The sequence below is a fragment of the Haplochromis burtoni genome, unplaced genomic scaffold (assembly GCF_018398535.1).
Source record: "Haplochromis burtoni strain Fernald_Lab_line unplaced genomic scaffold, NCSU_Asbu1 Contig_408, whole genome shotgun sequence".
Lineage (NCBI taxonomy): Eukaryota > Metazoa > Chordata > Actinopteri > Cichliformes > Cichlidae > Haplochromis > Haplochromis burtoni.
This window is the reverse complement of record NW_024582769.1, coordinates 178165-194204: the sequence shown is the minus strand read 5'-3', so window position 1 is coordinate 194204 and position 16040 is coordinate 178165. Positions and strand designations below refer to the sequence as shown.

The window sequence follows — 16040 nt, the reverse complement described above, 5'->3', positions numbered from 1 at the left end:
GAAATATCCTGTCTCAGAGTGACGCTGAAAAACTAGTTCATGCATTTATTACTTCCAGGCTGGACGACTGTAATTCATTATTATCAGGAAGTCCTAAAAACTCCCTGAAAGCCTTCAGTTAATCGTGACCTTTCTCCTCTGCAGACGTCTGTCTTCCACAGACCGAAGCGACCGTTCGGCTGTCACATCTGCAACAGGAAGTTCAGCCGTGCCAGCAGACTGTTCCTGCATCATTGCAATCAGCACCGCAGCATCATAGACAGTTCCCAAGGCAACAGAGTTGGGATGGCCATGAGCAGTGCTCGAGCTTCTGATGGCAAATGGAAAGAAGGAACCCAGGGTAAGAACGAGAATGGGGAGGAGCCTCAGCGGCAGCGAAGGAGGAGAGTTGGCCCACCAATCAGATACCTACTGGAGTCAGAGGAGTTGTCACATGGTCTTAGAACAGCCCATCAGAGTGCAGCAACCAAACCCACACAAAGGAGAGGAAGAATGAAGGCTGGTGGTCTCACTAAGGCTGGGGGCGGGGCTTCACAGATGATTGATAGGTTTGAGGCTACCTTTGCCACAGACAGACAGACAGGTGTGCAGAGGCAGACTTACCTGGTTCACAGAGTCTTGCAGGATTGTCAGGTGACCATCTCCCCCTGCTCTGTCACAATGCAGCGCCTCCTCTGATTGGCTGATGACGTTCTTGTTAAACATGTTTGTTTTAATTTTTTCTATGAAGTCTGGTTTCAGTGATTTTACGTGTGTGTGTGTGTCACACTGTTTTTGAACAATAAAATGAAATAATGTCCTGCTCCTTTTTTCTGTCCTGCTGTTCATGGTTTCTAATAATGAGGTCAAAGGTCAGGCTGCACCGCCCATGGAACTGCATGATGTCAGAGAGGGGATATCCTTATAAGGTCGCGTCAGGCTCTGAGTAATCTAAATCAATGTGGGCCATGACCCCCTGGTGGACGTCACAGGTACTGCAGGTGAGCCTGGAGCCATCACTGCGTAGTACAAATATCACAAATGCTACAATCAAACCGAAGTATTCGAGTGTATTTAGCAGTAGTTCCAGTCCTGACAGAGAAAGTCCTCCCTGCAGAGTCCTCCATCATCATCATCGTCACTGTGTGATGAGTTTAAATAAGAATCAGTTTTCAGATTATATAGTTTAAAGTGTCACCATGACGACCAATCCTCATCCTCGCACTCAGGACCACTGGAGGACACCAGACTGCAGGACAGGTGTGGTGCAGGTAAACTCGGCCTCACTGAGAAAAACACAAGAACAGAGCTGTTTATCATCTAACACAGCACATAACAGGCAAGGCACGATTGTCCAATCAGCAGCCTCCCTGGTAACACCTTTGTGTCTGTGATTATAAACTAGACTGATGCTGCTGTTCAGGAGTCTCCTCCACTTTCACTGCTAGCTCGCCTCATCTGTTAGTGTCACTGCCCGCCTCAGTAACGTGACCTCTGACCTCTCGTCTTCCTCACTAGTTCAGCCCCATTTGGCGCCTCAGTGATCACTCACATGCTGCCGTTAGCTTCACACAGGTGAAGCACACCTTCAGTTTGTGACGGGCAGCCAATTAGACAGACGCTGGCTCAAAGGGGGAGGGGCTGCACATATTGCTAAAGTCAGAGGGCTGCAGCTCGAGTCATTCTGCTGCGCAGTGTTATAAACATTACGGTAATGCTCCAGCTGCGGTCTTTGTGGGAGAAGGGTCTGGCTGCAGCCACTGGGAGCGCCATATTGGGACCTCCACAGTAACCGGAAACACGTGACCTCCACAGTAGCCGTAAAACACGTGACCTCCACAGTAGCACTGCACGGATCATTGACTGTGGAAACCTTGCAAGTGGATCATAAAGGTTGGCACAGAGTCTTTCATGTATAAATTTGCCGTAAATAATTATATAATTTTAGAAATCATCTAGTTTGCTTACACTAATTACGTTGGCACTTTGTTAGCGTTACAACAACGGTCAGACCCCCGAGGTATCTAAACTTTAGTAAGACTGCACTTTTGACACCTCTGGTTAGCATTTAGTGGTCAGTTTCAAACGTATTTGATTTTTGCTTCTTATTGAACTACTTTTCACGATCTGTAACATCAATGCACATTGTTCCATTTACTGCGTATTGCACTTTGTTCACGTCTTTCATTCCACCTGCATCAACGCTGTAAAGTTTGTCACAAAGAGATTTATACATTTATAAATACTGCTATTCTCTATTCCATTCTGTTCTGCTTTTTTATTGCCCAGATTTTTGTTAGCGTTTGTTAAATTGTCTGTTATATGTCAATAGATACGTATGTCACAAATAAAAGTGTCTGGTAAATTATGTTTTTGTAAAGAATTTTCTCCCCAAATCGCTAACATGCTAACTGTAACGTGTTATTTCTGCTAAAACCTGAACTTAAAGGTGTATATGGTGTTTATCTGTTTCTCTCTGTTTTAGATGCACATATCAAATTGGAATTCTGCCTCCAAGCCAGAATTGCAGGAGTGCACCACGTGTTGGCTGTTTCACTGCCCTCTGTGCCCCACTCCCAGTCCTTCTTTTCAGCACCTCTGCAGTGTCTTTGTTGACTTAAAAGATGCTTTTCACATTGTACAGTTCAGTGCATTCATCAGCTAGAAAAAAGTGTTTTCATTAAATATTTATTCCTGTTCACCACATTTCCTGACAGCTCTTGTGATCCACAACATTTTGCTTTCATTATTGAGGATGGCTTGGATGTTTTTGTTAATATGTACAATCTGATTGTTAGATAAACTGATTGCATTCTGTACAACTGCATTTAAATTACATATTGTTGTTTTTCTTTTTTCTCTCTCTTACAGACAGAATGATATGCCGGCGCACTTTCACTGCCCTGTCTGCAACATGACAGTCATACAGCGTGGGGATATGGCAAGGCAATTATTGTCATGTCAGCATTCAGGACTGCTCCCCACTAAACTCTCCGTGGAGCCCCGCCCCTCTCCCGCTGCACTGTCCGTGGAGCCCCGCCCCTCTCCCACTCAACTCTCCGTGGAGCCCCATCTCCCTCTCGATGTCTCGTCTCCAGCATCTAAACCATTTCCTGAATCTTCAGTAGAACATTCATGTGCTCCTCCCTCTGTGCTAAATGAAACTGCGGCTTGTGGAAAGTCCATGAAAATGAAACGCCCTCACTCTGGTCTTACTCTTCTTACAAAAAAACTTCAAGGCTCACATGATGAGGAGGCATTCAAACAGGTCAACAGATGTTTGCCTGGCCTGTCATCTGCAGTGTTTGTGTAGAGGGACTTCCTCCTCTTTGTTTCTCAGTTTGCAGAGGACATTGAGCTCTTTTTAAAAGCATGTGCGGAGCAGAGACTACAGGTCAATGTGATGTTTGACACTTGATGGACAGATGAAGGCACTGGCTGTTTGTTTGTGGTTTTTATGTGCCGTTTGCTTTTCAGTGTACAGAATTCCAGTTAAGCTTATTATAAAATGTTGTTCACTTGTTTCCATACTTATAGTAAAAATTTAAGTGTAAATGTAACAGCATTGTTTATACTTGTAACTTCAAAGTAAAAAGGTTACAGTTGCTATTAACATTTATGTATTATCCTGTAATCAATAATATTTTTATACATTTTACGTATAACCCTCTGGGCTCTGTGCTGACTACTACACTGCAGTGGACCAAAAGAATGACACAGGTTTGTTCTTAAGGGTCTAATAGTTGTGTGTTGTGCATGACATTGCAACGCAAACATGTATTTGCAAGACAGACTGGAATAAATTATGACGCATCAAATATTACACAGGCTGCAGGGAATTTTTGTTGATACAGACTGTTGAGCTTTGAGTTTCCCAGTCAAACTTAGCTTTGAAGCACCTGCTAAAAACACTTTTACTCTTGTAGAGTAAAATATGGTTATAGTAAAAAAATCAAAGCTGCAGCACATACAGCGACAAAAACTGTTAGTAAATGTATCCTGGAGTTTATGCAGGTGCAGAAAGTGCTGCTGCTGTAAGTCAGCCTAACAGCTTGTAGATCACGTATTTTTCTGGAAAGATGGTAAGAAGGGCATCACTGCTCATCTCTACAATCTCCCAGATCTTGGAATACAAGCCTTTGTCCCATGAAAATCACTTCACAGTAGTAGGAGACCTCTAAACCTACAAATGAAGAGTGATCCTGGAAGAAAAAGGGCCCACACTATAGTGACCTCAACAATTGCAAGACAGCTTTGTCCCCGATGCTTATATGAAAAAAAAAAAAATACGAAGATTTATGAAACCATTAGGACTATATTACTGTTTTACCTGAAAAGTTACTGGTAATATATGACCTAACTGGCATTTAAAGTGTAAAAAAAAAGAATATAGATAAAATTTTGGTTTTTTGATGAAAAGGACTGGAGCTAATTTAAAGAGTCAAGTCGGTAAAAGTAGATCAATGTTTTAATAAATATACATTTTACAGCATTTTGTAAAAAAAAACAAAACACAAAAGTTGCCATTTTTGGCAACGAACAAGGTGAGAGAGTTTTATAGTTTTTGCTCTCCTTGAACAAAAATAATAGTGCTCAATAATGTTGATGTTAATCAATTAAATGTCCCAGACTCTACTATTAATAATATAGTGGTCCCTCGTTTATCGCAGGAGTTACGTTCTAAAAATAACCCGCGGTAGGTGAAATCCGCGAAGTTATGTTTACAAAAACTGTGGTATTTTGTAAATATAATAAACGCGAATTCAGCTGTGTAATTGTGTAATTTTATTAGCAGTGTCCTCCTGAAATGCGCCAACAACTTTGAGAGTAACATCCTCCTCTCTGCCCTTAATGCTCTCTGGGCGCTATGGTAACGCGTAAATAATCCTTTCAAAATAAGACACAACTACAACACGGGAAGACACCCAGGGAAACCGAGGAAAACCCTGAAAACCATACATTTCACACCCGAGGCTCAACTCTCGCGTTGACAAAACATAACACATGGACACTTTTGGCCACAAACGAGCTGAAGGGATGGTGATTTTTTTTAAAATAAACCCAGAGTGTTAAAACACTTAGAACCAAATTTATTTTTCAGCAGCATCAATAGTAACAAAAACACAATTTAGTTTTCCCTGTCAAAGTCGATTTAACTGAAGTTACGTGTTTCCGGCTACTGTGGAGATCACGTGTTTCCGGTTGCTGTGGCGGTCGCAATATGGCGGAAACCGGAAGTCAGTTCAAAACAGCCGTGGCGGGTCCCGAAGGAGAAGGAGCTCTGCTGAGATGAGCGAGAGCGGCGCTCAGGTGAGAAACCGAAGCCCGTGTTTGCCTGTGTGTCACGTGACCGCGCTGTTAGCACCGCGTGACGGTAACTGTCAGAGGGTGTGTGTCTGCTTACAAGCGATGTAGGAAGAAAACAGACAGTTACCTGTTCGAGTTTGCTACAGGTGTGTTGCTGTGACCTTCACTGAGCAGAGCTCTGCACAGCTGGAGATGCTACCGGAAACTCAAAACACGCGTTTAGTTTGTAGTGTGGTACAGTCTACGTGCTGCAGCAGTGTGTAATGATCTGTACAGTGTATATCCTGGGGCAGAGTGTATATCCTGGAGCAGAGTGTAACGGTGTGTGCGTCTTGTCAGCTGTTAGCTCGTCTGGAGGCACGGCGCTGCCTTAAGGATATTGAGCCTCGTCTGTTTCCGGAAGACCGAGGACCCGACCAAGGTGACTGGCCACGCCCACCCACTCACAGCTGACACATGCTGTCAGTCAGGTGACTGTCTCATTCTATGTGTTGTTTCTTGCTCTCAGGTGCGGTGGTGGAGCTGTTTGGGCTGGAGGGCACAGGTGAGTTCACGATGCAGGAAGTGCCTCCACCTTTAACCTGAATGTAAACTGTGTGTGTGTGTGTTGCTCAGGTAAGACGGAGCTGCTGTATCACCTGCTGTGCCGCTGCGTGCTGCCAGAGGCAGCTGGGGGTCTGGAGGTGGATGTGGTGTTTGTGGACACCGACTACAGCCTAGACATGTTACACCTGGTCAGCATCCTGGACAGCAAACTGAGCGCAGGTATATGCACACGCATGCACACACACACACACAAACAAACAGGAAGTTACACACTAACCCTTTCTCTCCGGGTCCTTAGCGCTGTTGGCCGGAGCAGACGAGGCGGCGCTGCGCTCATGTCTGTCCCGCCTCCTGTTTGTTCACTGCTACTCCTCCTCACAGCTCCTCCTCACCCTCCACTTCCTGGAGACCACCTTGTCATCACGGCCCGCCCTGGCGCTCATCCTCATAGACAGCATTTCCGCGTTTTATTGGGTGGATCGCTGCGAGGGTGGGGCCAGCTACACCAAACAGGAGGAGAAGCTCAGTAGGTGTGTGGAGCTGCTGGGACGCCTGCTCAGGTGGGTGGAGTTAGACTGATTCAGGCTGCTCGCAGGTCATGCGTTACAGTGCGCTGCGTGACATCACCACCACTCTGAAGGCTTCCGCTGAGCTCTGATATGATCACGGTCATGTGCGCAGCTTTTCTCTTTCAGGTACAAACACATGTGCAGAGTGCCCCCTGGTGGTCAAACTGCAGTGTCAGCACCGTAGGTCAGGGTGTTGGCTGGTCAATCGCTCACGCTCTGACGAGTGTTTGTGTAAAATGCTGGTTTGTTCGTGTTTTGCTGGGTCAAATACCGAGCCTGAGTGGAGCCTGTGGTGGTTCTGTTCTGGACTGTGGCTCACTAATTTTCTGATTTTTGACTCCTCCTACTCCACAGGGATTACAGAATTACTGTCTTCGCCACCTGTCACGCCATCAGGAGGCCCGGCGTCCCCTCCTCCTCCTCAGACTCCGAGCGGTCGTACCTCTGCCGCTCCTGGCAGAGGCTGGTGACCCACCGGCTGCTGTGCTCCAGGCAGGAGCCAGGAAACAACATGGCTGCCGAAGGAGGACACGACCAGGAGCAGAGGAGACAGCAGATCTTCACCGTCCACTGCACCACCTTCTCTTCGAGGGTCAAGGTCTCCTGGAGCAGCTCCTTCTGTGTGACGGAGGCAGGAGTGGAGTTCCTGTCTGCGTCGGAGGAGAACAAATGTGCTGCACGTCAGTAACTCAGACTCTGGTCCAATCATGGATCAGGGAGATGTCCGTCATCTGGCTGAGGGACCAATCACATTTGAGCCCTCGCCGCAGACACGCCCCTCACAGCACAGACTGTTTACTTCATCTGCGTGTTTTTCTGTGTGATGTGATTCTGTGCTCTGACTGCTGCTCGGCCCACAGTGGAAACAGGAGCAGACTGTAATGAGCTGCACAGGTGGGACTGTACAGGGAAAATGGAGGGGGTGGGGTCAGGATGAGGTCATTGTTAGGGGCCAAAGGGTCAGCATTAGTGTTTGTGTTCAATAAACTGGACATGTATGTTGTGACCTGTGTGTTTGTTTCCACTCAGACCCATCAGCAGATTGTAGATTAATTAATAATAACTGAGGTGGGTGTGGCGTCAGCTCCAGGTGCTGCAGGTATACTGGTACTGTGGGCGGAGCTTATTCTCTCCTGTCTGACATACATAATACATGAAACAACGATCATAACCATCAGTGTTATCCAAGACAGACACGCCCACCACGTCAGCATCCCTGTGATGAGGGTGATGACGTCACTGTCACGGACAGTTTGGCTCTTTTAAACTTTAGTGGCTAATAACCGGAACCTCTTACTGCAGGCGTGGCGCTCTCGGGTCGATACTAACCTGACCCTTGACCCCGACCCTCTGCTCCGTGCTCGGGCACGTGCCTGGCGCGGTCCGGATCCTCGCGCTCCGCTCCGGGACTTCCAGGTCTGCTGACAGAGCCGCTTCACCAGAGCAGTCCTCCAACTGATCCCTCCGCGGGGTCAGACACACTTTTTACACAACACAAACAAATATTCCCGGTGCCCGCGTGGAGGCTTGCACACCGGCACTTTTCACAGGCCGATCCTCGGTACACGCCGCCCGTGTCTGGGTCTGACGGGAGCGTGCGGCCCAGCGAGGCGGGACGTGTTTTGCGGGACCTACTTCCTCTGCTGGCACTGACAGGCGGTGGTTCGGTTGCTCCCAAACATGGCCTCCGTGACGGAGCGACCGCTTCAACTTTAATTTTTCGCCAGTTTTCGGAGTAAAAACCGCGCTTTTCCCTCCGTGCTCCGCCGGGAATGTTCCGCCGGAGACCCGGCCGTGCCAGGCGTGTCAAACGGAGGCTGAGGTTGGCAGAAGTTCGCTGCTGGCTTTGAAGTCGTCGCTCTAAGTTGGCTGAAAGCTGGAGAGGAAAAAGAGAATTGCATCGAATCAGTAAGGACGCTTCTTCCCTATTCTCTCGACACTCCCGCGGCTCGCTAAACGTCCGGCTTCCTGCCGCCGATCCCGACCCGCCACTAGCGCGCCGCGGACCGGGCTGCTAACAGCTAGCCTGCACGCTAACGCTAACAGAAGTGATCAGTCAACTGGGCGGTCCGAGCGAGCTAACGGCTAAGCGCTAGCCGCTCCGGGCCGGAGGAAAGCCTTTAAACAGCGAGTTAGAACCACCGAACGGCTCCCGGTACCCTCACCGAGGCCGCACCGAGCGTGTGGGGCTGTGAGCGGGCTCACAGGCGGCAGTACCGGGCTCCACGGCCGCTGTGACAGGCGAGCTTATTAGCATGCTAACCCACACACAGCCACCCAGCGAGGCTCACCTGAGACCTTAACCTCACCAGACACAACACTGAGCTCACCTGGTGTCCAGCGGCACACCTGGGCAGGTACACACACAGCAGCTCGAAAAGTGAAAAACACACCAAAATATGCACTAGGTCCGTTTAATCAGCACACTGTAAACACTGTGCACCTGTGCAGGTGAGTACTCTGACCAGCTGACACCAGAGAGCTGCACCTCATCGGTCCCGGGGTAAACAGCTGGATTACATTAAGCTGGCACACAGAGCAGAGGCATAATACCTACACAGGCAACAGCAGCGCTCACCTGTACCTGTTCCATCCGAGAGTCAACCCTAATCTGGTTCCAATTATCCCACAGGTGCTGATCGAGTCAATCAGATCTGCTGGTTAGTTTTCACTGATTGATTGATCCGTTTGTCTGTAAACAGTCAGAATATGGAGACAGGCGTAGTTTACAGTCTAAGGTGGAGGTGCACTGCAGCTGTTGGTGGCGTGGATCAAAGATGAGACCAGCATCCACAAACACCAGATATTCTCCTTAAACTTCAAACATGCCACATGTCTCTTGCGCTTGATGGTGAATTCACCTGGACATAGATGGTTGCCTGCCCACACAGCTAATCAGCCAGTGGAATTAAAGATGAGCTCGTGTTTTTGTTTACTTCCTGTGCCTGAACTAAACGGCGCCGTAAAGCCATGTTTCCGTGCCGTGTTTGCTGCAGCTCCTCCTCAGCTGCTTTTCTGCCATGTTTGCCGAGCTGAAGGGACCCCGCCGCCCGTCGGACAGGAAGCGTGGACGTTAGAGGTTAATCGTGTTTTAATGTCAGCTGTGATTTTGTGGAAATGATCACTGTGTTTGTTCCTCAGCAGAAGCGCATATGCACTCGCTGTTTAGTTCAGCTCGAGCCAGCTGGGCTCTTCCCACCCCTGATTGGACGTTTGGAGGGCATGTGATCACAGGTCATTGAGCGGAACAGAAGCTCACAGAAATGAAGGTTCAAACTTTTCAGTGAGCACCTGTGCTTTGAAAGTTGGCTTTGAGTCTCTGCAGCTTGCATGCGGCAACGCTAACCGAGGCTGATTTGTCTCCGTGAGGGGGCAGGACCCTGAGGATCAGTAACCTGGGTTCCGGTTGCTGATTGGTTGGTTGCGATGAGGCTGGTCTGGGCCTCTGCGTGTCCCCGTTTGTCCTTCCAGGTTTAATAAAGTTCAGGTGACCACGGTAAATAATCCAAATTAGGTCAGTGAGTAAAATAATCCCGGTTATGGTTTGCGCCATCGTTGAGCCGCAGCGGCGTCAGACTGAAACCAGGTCTGGTTAGTGGGGTTTCCTGCAATGAGACAGGGTGGTGCTGGCCTCCACCCGACAGCGGCAGAGCTGAGTGCACCTCCTCAGATTAAAAACATTTTTAATGATCGTCGAGTAAAAACAACAAAATGTCCCACGGGAGCGTCTCAGATGGCAGCAACTGTCTCAGGGTCCTTTACCAACCCAGGATGCTGTGACACTGATCAACAGGCAGACAGGGTCAAAGGTCGCTCAGCTTCATGTTGCACGAGTGGCTGGATGAGCTGCTGTGAGGTGGCGGCGGCTTCGTTCTGGTCCAGGCGGGTGCATCAGTTTTTGTTTCTGTTCACGCTCAGAGAGACACAACGTAGTCGCACCTCTGGCAGCTCACAGGAAGTGGTTTATAGGGGACCGTGTGGCGCCTGGCAGAGGTTCAGCGCGGCCGGTGTCACTGAGGAAGCTTTTCTTGTCAGTAACAGTCGCCCCTCGGCCCACCTTTTGGGCGCTTTAACCTCACCTGCTGCTTCAAACACCACTTCCACCTGCCTTTCTGACTTTAGGGTGAGCTGAGCGGCGCTACGTGGGCCGCTTACACCCGTGTGTGATGATGGCGCCATAGCTGTTAATGGGCCGAGAAACAGACGGGAGAGTGTGGCGGCGGCCGTGTGAATCACAAGCTCGAGGTTTAAACTGAGCGTGTCTGCGTGTGGAGGGTTTGCAGTCATGTGACCATCAGCGCTGCAGGGTTAGCTTACCGAGGCCCAGACACCGGTCGCTATGGAAAACTCTGTGTTCCTGATTGGTTCTTGAGAACTTCCTTACGACAGGTTGTGGGAGGGTCTGTAGCTCGCTGTGCACCGTGCTGGTATTGGTTAGCTCCTCCCATCGTTGTTCACGTCCTCCTCGTTCTGTAGGAGGCTCTGCGAACAGTCTGACCTTTGACCTCTGAGGTGTGTTAATGCAGCACACCTGAGCGTCACTCACTGTTGCTATGCAGTCACCTGATCCTCAAGTTTGGTCGCGCAGCGTCTAGGAGCTGCTGAATCGTCCTCGTGGCGTCTGTTCTTCACCTGAGCTCAGAGGACGCACAGCGCGCCCTCTCTGTGTGACCTCACACACCGAGCTGCTGCTCTTCCTGGGGGAGTCCCTGCAGGTGTCCAACATCTGGCTGTGGGTGTCTGTGCGTTGTCGTGCCTGGAAGCTTTGAGTCCTTTACATCAGCTTTGTAAACTTTGAGGTGTGACTTGTTCTCGTGTGAAATAGCAGGTCAGCTGTGGAGCGTTCACGTGAGGAAACTCGTTTTATGCATCGGCTACCACACACAGGTGACACACCTGATGGCTGTGCGGCTGTCCTGAGTTTATAGTGTCTGTGTTCTGCAGTTCACCGCCCAAACACCAGGGGGCGGTACGGTTTCTCTTCTCTTGTTTATTTGTTCTCTTCCAGCTTCCTGTCGCAAAAGTAACAGTAGAAGAGGAAGAAGGTGGCGGGCTGCAGTCAGGTTTCAGAGGGTTTGTGGGCGTGGCTTATGTGTAGTGTGGGTTTAAAGGGGAAGCATAAATCCCAGCTCCACCCTGTTCCTCACCTCTCTCTCTTTCTTTACCCAGAATGCCATCTGAGGCTCAGCCTCAGGAGCCTCGGGACAGAGGGCCACCCCCTCCCGTCACTCGGGCCGGCCGCAGCGCTCAGCTGGCCAAAGCCACTGCTTCTAGCCCCGCCCCTGAGAGGCGGCCCCGTGGGCGACCGAGGAAAGATGGGAGCAGCGGGCGCTCTGGACCTGCTGCCCCGCCTCCTCCTCCTCCCCCTCCGCCCCCCAAATCAAGAAAGAAGTAAGTGTGTGTGTGTGATGTGAGTGTGTGCTCAGGTGTGCTCACCGGTTCCTGCAGCAGGTTGATCCGTGGTGCCTCCTCCAGCTGAACAACGTGGCTGCAGGTTAGCAGCTGCATGTTTGGTATTTCTGCATAAATGAAGCAGGTGAGTCAGAGGGGAGGATCCTGGAGTCAGAGCAGGGTCAGCACTGCTGTTTTAGAGCTTCACGTTCCTGATCCAGCATGGTGCAGACCACCGTAGGCCACAATCGACACCTGTAAGAAGGTCGAGCAGCTCGGCAACAGCTCTGTGTGGTCCCACGAGGCTAACGCCATCTGCAGCACGGCGATGATGTAAAAGTACGACATTAACTGTGTTTAGAAACCACCGCGCTCCATTTTCACTTCAGAGTAACTGAGTAACAGCCTCCTTATTTTAGGACAGAGAAGCACATCTGAGGTCTGGAGTTTGAGTCAGAGGGTCAGAAATGTGTGGAAGCTAGCAGCGAGATCGCCCTGAGGTGGACCCAGAATCATCCAGCAGGGCGAGCCTGGACCTGATCCACACTCAGTGCAGGGGAAGTGATGCTGGAGGTCCTGAAACTTTGACTGTGTGTGTTTGCTGCTTAGATTCAGTCTGTGGAGGGAAGAGTCCTCACAGAGACAAATATACAGGTGTGTGTGTTGGAGAGGAAGTAGTTGAGTTGCATGCTGGGTAACGAGGGAGTCTGACAGGGGGCACGTGCTGGCTCCTGGTTTTACCTCCTGCCACACACACAGATCTCTGTTGTGATGTCATCATGTTTACCTGATTCAGGTGTTTCCTGATGCTCATTAGCCAACGACTACACACACACACGTTTGTAATTCTGTCTTTGTGAGGACCCTCACCGCCACAGGCTGATCGGGCCTCTGCGGTTAAAGCAGTCGTGAGTCTCAGCTGTGACCTGCTGGGCTACACGTGCGTTTCATCAGGACCTTCAGGCAGCTGTCTGAGGAGCCAACGCCGTCCTTGTTTCTGTGGGCGGAGTGAAACAGCTGTGAGAAAGCAGCGTCGGGTGCTAACTGTTGTTTTCCTGATTTCATTGACATTTTCTTTTTTTTCTTTTTTTTCTTTTTTTTAATTTTTTGATGCTCGTTTCAGTCGGGTGATGATGTAACGCAGCAGCTGATCTCCTCCTGCTGTAACACACAAGTCAGGCATGGCGCTCACATCGAAGGGATCCAGATGTGCTGGCTGCAATGGCTTCAAAGGGGACACAGCTGGAGGAGGATCCAGAGGGTTAATGCTGTTCCTTCACTGTGTTAACCTCTAACTGCTCTGTGTGTGTGTGTGTGTGTGCGTGCACGCAGGGGGCGGAGCCGAGGACGAGCTCAGGTAGAGGATGAAGAGAGCATGGATGCCACAGAGACGAAGCCCCTCCAGAAGACAGGTGTGTAGAACCAGCTGGATGTCTGTGTTTGAGGCTACGAGGGCTGAGTGTTGGAGGCTACATCAACACGTACACGGCTATTTCTGAAAACTGAGATTCTCCGTTTTTAAAAGAATCCTGTCCACATGTAACCGCCAAAAACGCAGTCAAATGTTGTCAAGAACATGCCAAATCCTAGCCGTGTACAAATGTTGGCCAATCAGAAGTCTCGAAGCCTGGGAGGGAAAGAGGAAACGGGTTTCAAGGACTTCTGGAAAGTTTTTGTTTTTCTTGAAAGGCAGCTAATTTTGTTTCAAATGTGAATATCCAAAAACAGTAGGGGTGGGGGAAAAAATCGATACTGTGTGGTATCGTGATATTTTGTTTGCTAATAATGTATCGATACAGGGACAGCAGAAATCGATATTTTGTTACAAAAAAAGTTTTTGTGGACTGGAACTCTGACTTCAGAGCACGTTGATCCTTTTTCTGAGCAGGAATCCTGACACTGTCCAAATGTGTTTAACTGTTTTTTGGCAGCAATAAACACGACAGTTTACTTATTTTAATTTAAGACATGTTTTATTTTAATTAAGTTTAAAACTTTTTTATTTAATGTAAAATTATATTTTGTTTTAATTTACTTTCAAATTCTTCAGTTGCTGAAGGGGCTGCATAGTTTTCATATTGCATAGTTCAGAATAGCTGTAATTGTACCAGATGGTTGCATTCAGTTAAGTTGGACTAGACTGTAATACAAACCGTTCAGTTTGTCAACAATAAAACTGAAATGAGAGAAAGACTGAGTGCGAGACTTTGATATTAGATAAAATGAATATTGATAAAGTTTACCTTTATGTACAGAATCTGAATATCACAAAATATTTTAAAAAATTGCAATAATATCGTATCGTGGGATGTATGGTGATTCCCACCTCTAAAAAACAGTATTTTAGCTGGTGTAGACTCACAACTCAGGATTGAACAGAAAGCACACATACGTTCTAATTTAAAACATTTAAATTTAATCAAAACCGATGTCAGGATTTGGGCTGAGAGAGCGTCTGTGTTGGGTGGAGGAGTTCACTCTGACGCCTCTGTGTTTGTGTGAGTGTGTAAAAACTGCAGACAGTCAGATTAACGGCAGCGTTTCGTTTCTATCCACCGTTGTAGAAATTCGTCTCATGTAAACAATAACGTGGCGCACTGCATGACGTCAAAAAAGATGCAAACATTTGACGTTGCGTAAGTAATCTCTGTTTTCCTCGTCCACATGTAAACACAAAAACAGAGTTTTTAAAAAGTTTTCAGTGATCGAAAACGTCGTGTACGTGCAGACGTAGCCTGAACCTCACCTGCTCAGGTACGCCCACACGAGGGCATCTACACCTCCACCAGTGCTGTTCACCCGCTCTGACGTAAAACATGGTGTCATGCTGGAGATTAAGAACGTGTGATGTTACCCACAATGCACCTCTTGTGTCCTGCATACGTTTGTGACTGTGTGTGTGCGTGTCCACAGAGGTGAAGGCTCAGACCACACGGCGGCAGCGCTCCACCTCCAGGAGAAAATCCAAAACAAGCTCTGAACCTGCCCAGGACGAGCCCAGTCCAGATCCTGATCCTGACCCGGATCCAGGACCGGTGCCCCCCGACCCTGAGCTGGCTCCCAGTGCTGAGGAGGAGGAGGGGGAGGTGGAGGACAGACTCCACTCAGAGGCTCCGCCCCTAGCCTCTAGCCCTCTTCTCCCCCCCTCCAGCCCTCCATCCCAATCCCATCATCTTGATCCTGTTCCTGATCCTGATCCTGATCCTGTGGAGGAAGACCGGCCCAGTCCGAGTCACAGCCCCACCCCTACGGATGTGGACTGCAGCCTGGTTCCCATAGAAGTAGAGGAGGACGGGGCTGGCCCCGTGGAGCAGAGTCCAGCCGTCAGTCCCCGCTCCAGTCCTCCAGTGTCCCCCTGTCTGCGGTTGGAGGACGAGGACTCGCTGTCCCCGCTGTTCCAGCGGTCTCTGTCGGAGGACTCCGGGGGCTCGCCCACCCCCAGCCTTGGACACACCAAAAAAAGGTGAGTGCTTGTGGACCGCCCTGCACACCCACAACGGCACTCAGCAGGCAAACCGGGGAGGCTTTTGTTTTGAAAGTCTCCAGATTTAATGTCTCCAGTCAGATCTGACGTGACTTTGTGATGAACCTGATTGAAGCAGATAAATGTCCGTGTCATCTGTCAGGTGACGCCTCACCTCCTGAACGCATCGTTTTTTTCTCCCCAGGCTGAAGCAGTGTGCCTTCTGTTACCACGGCGACGAGCCTCCTCTGGGCCAGGGCCGGCTGGTGGTGTTCGGCCCGACGCCCGGCTACATCCCGCTCCACATCCTCAATCGCCGCGCCTCCTCCGACCGAGACAACGACTGCCACGACCACTGCTACCGCGGCAGCCAAGCCCCGGCCACGTAAGTGACATCACTTCCTCTTTCCCCTCTCCTTCCAGAGACACCACAGTCACGAGCTAACCATAGACGTGTGTGTGTGTGTGTGTGTGTGTGTGTGTGTGTGCGTGTGCGTGTGCGTGTGCGTGCGCGCGCAGGTGCTGCAGTCCAGAACAGTGTGGTGAGTACTCCCCGTTCACTGAAACAGTTCCAACCTGATCGCTGTTGTTGATGTTTGACTGTTCACTGTGTGCTGCTGTTTCAGAGTCTTCCTCAGAGTTCCTTAAGCAGCTTGGACCCATCGGCCTTCCTCATGACATCAACGTCCAATCACTGTTTGACCCCACAGGTACCTCCTCCTCCTCTTCCGCATCCTGTTCTGTGTGTGTGTGTGTGTGTGTGTGTGTGTGTGTGTGTGTGTGTG

General features: G+C 49.5%; 3 protein-coding genes across 5 annotated transcripts in view; all 3 read left to right on the top strand.

Annotated features, from left to right (window-relative positions):
* Positions 1 to 4310, top strand: part of LOC102294427 — a gene marked incomplete at its 5' end in the record, with an annotated part of 10395 nt that extends 6085 nt beyond the window's left edge. For 2 of the 3 annotated variants that reach the window (XM_042213025.1, XM_042213024.1), the window contains 1 exon segment: positions 145 to 2347. In XM_042213025.1, the coding sequence (XP_042068959.1) occupies positions 145 to 678 (534 nt within the window). 3 annotated transcript variants of the gene reach the window in all.
* An 851-nt stretch (positions 4311 to 5161) lies between these two features.
* Positions 5162 to 7407, top strand: xrcc2 (X-ray repair complementing defective repair in Chinese hamster cells 2). Its single transcript, XM_005944642.2, has 6 exons — positions 5162 to 5289; positions 5626 to 5707; positions 5795 to 5830; positions 5902 to 6051; positions 6131 to 6392; positions 6756 to 7407. Exons 1-6 carry the CDS (start codon positions 5269 to 5271, stop codon positions 7087 to 7089), a joined length of 885 nt encoding a protein of 294 aa, XP_005944704.1. The 5' UTR covers positions 5162 to 5268; the 3' UTR covers positions 7090 to 7407.
* Positions 7408 to 8190: 783 nt separating this feature from the next.
* LOC102300782 (histone-lysine N-methyltransferase 2C) overlaps positions 8191 to 16040 on the top strand; it is a gene marked incomplete in the record, with an annotated part of 48143 nt that continues 40293 nt past the window's right edge. Inside the window, 7 exon segments of the mRNA XM_042213016.1 lie at positions 8191 to 11474; positions 11571 to 11792; positions 13125 to 13204; positions 14706 to 15255; positions 15461 to 15640; positions 15775 to 15797; positions 15882 to 15965. Of these exon segments, the coding sequence (XP_042068950.1) occupies positions 11572 to 11792; positions 13125 to 13204; positions 14706 to 15255; positions 15461 to 15640; positions 15775 to 15797; positions 15882 to 15965 (1138 nt within the window).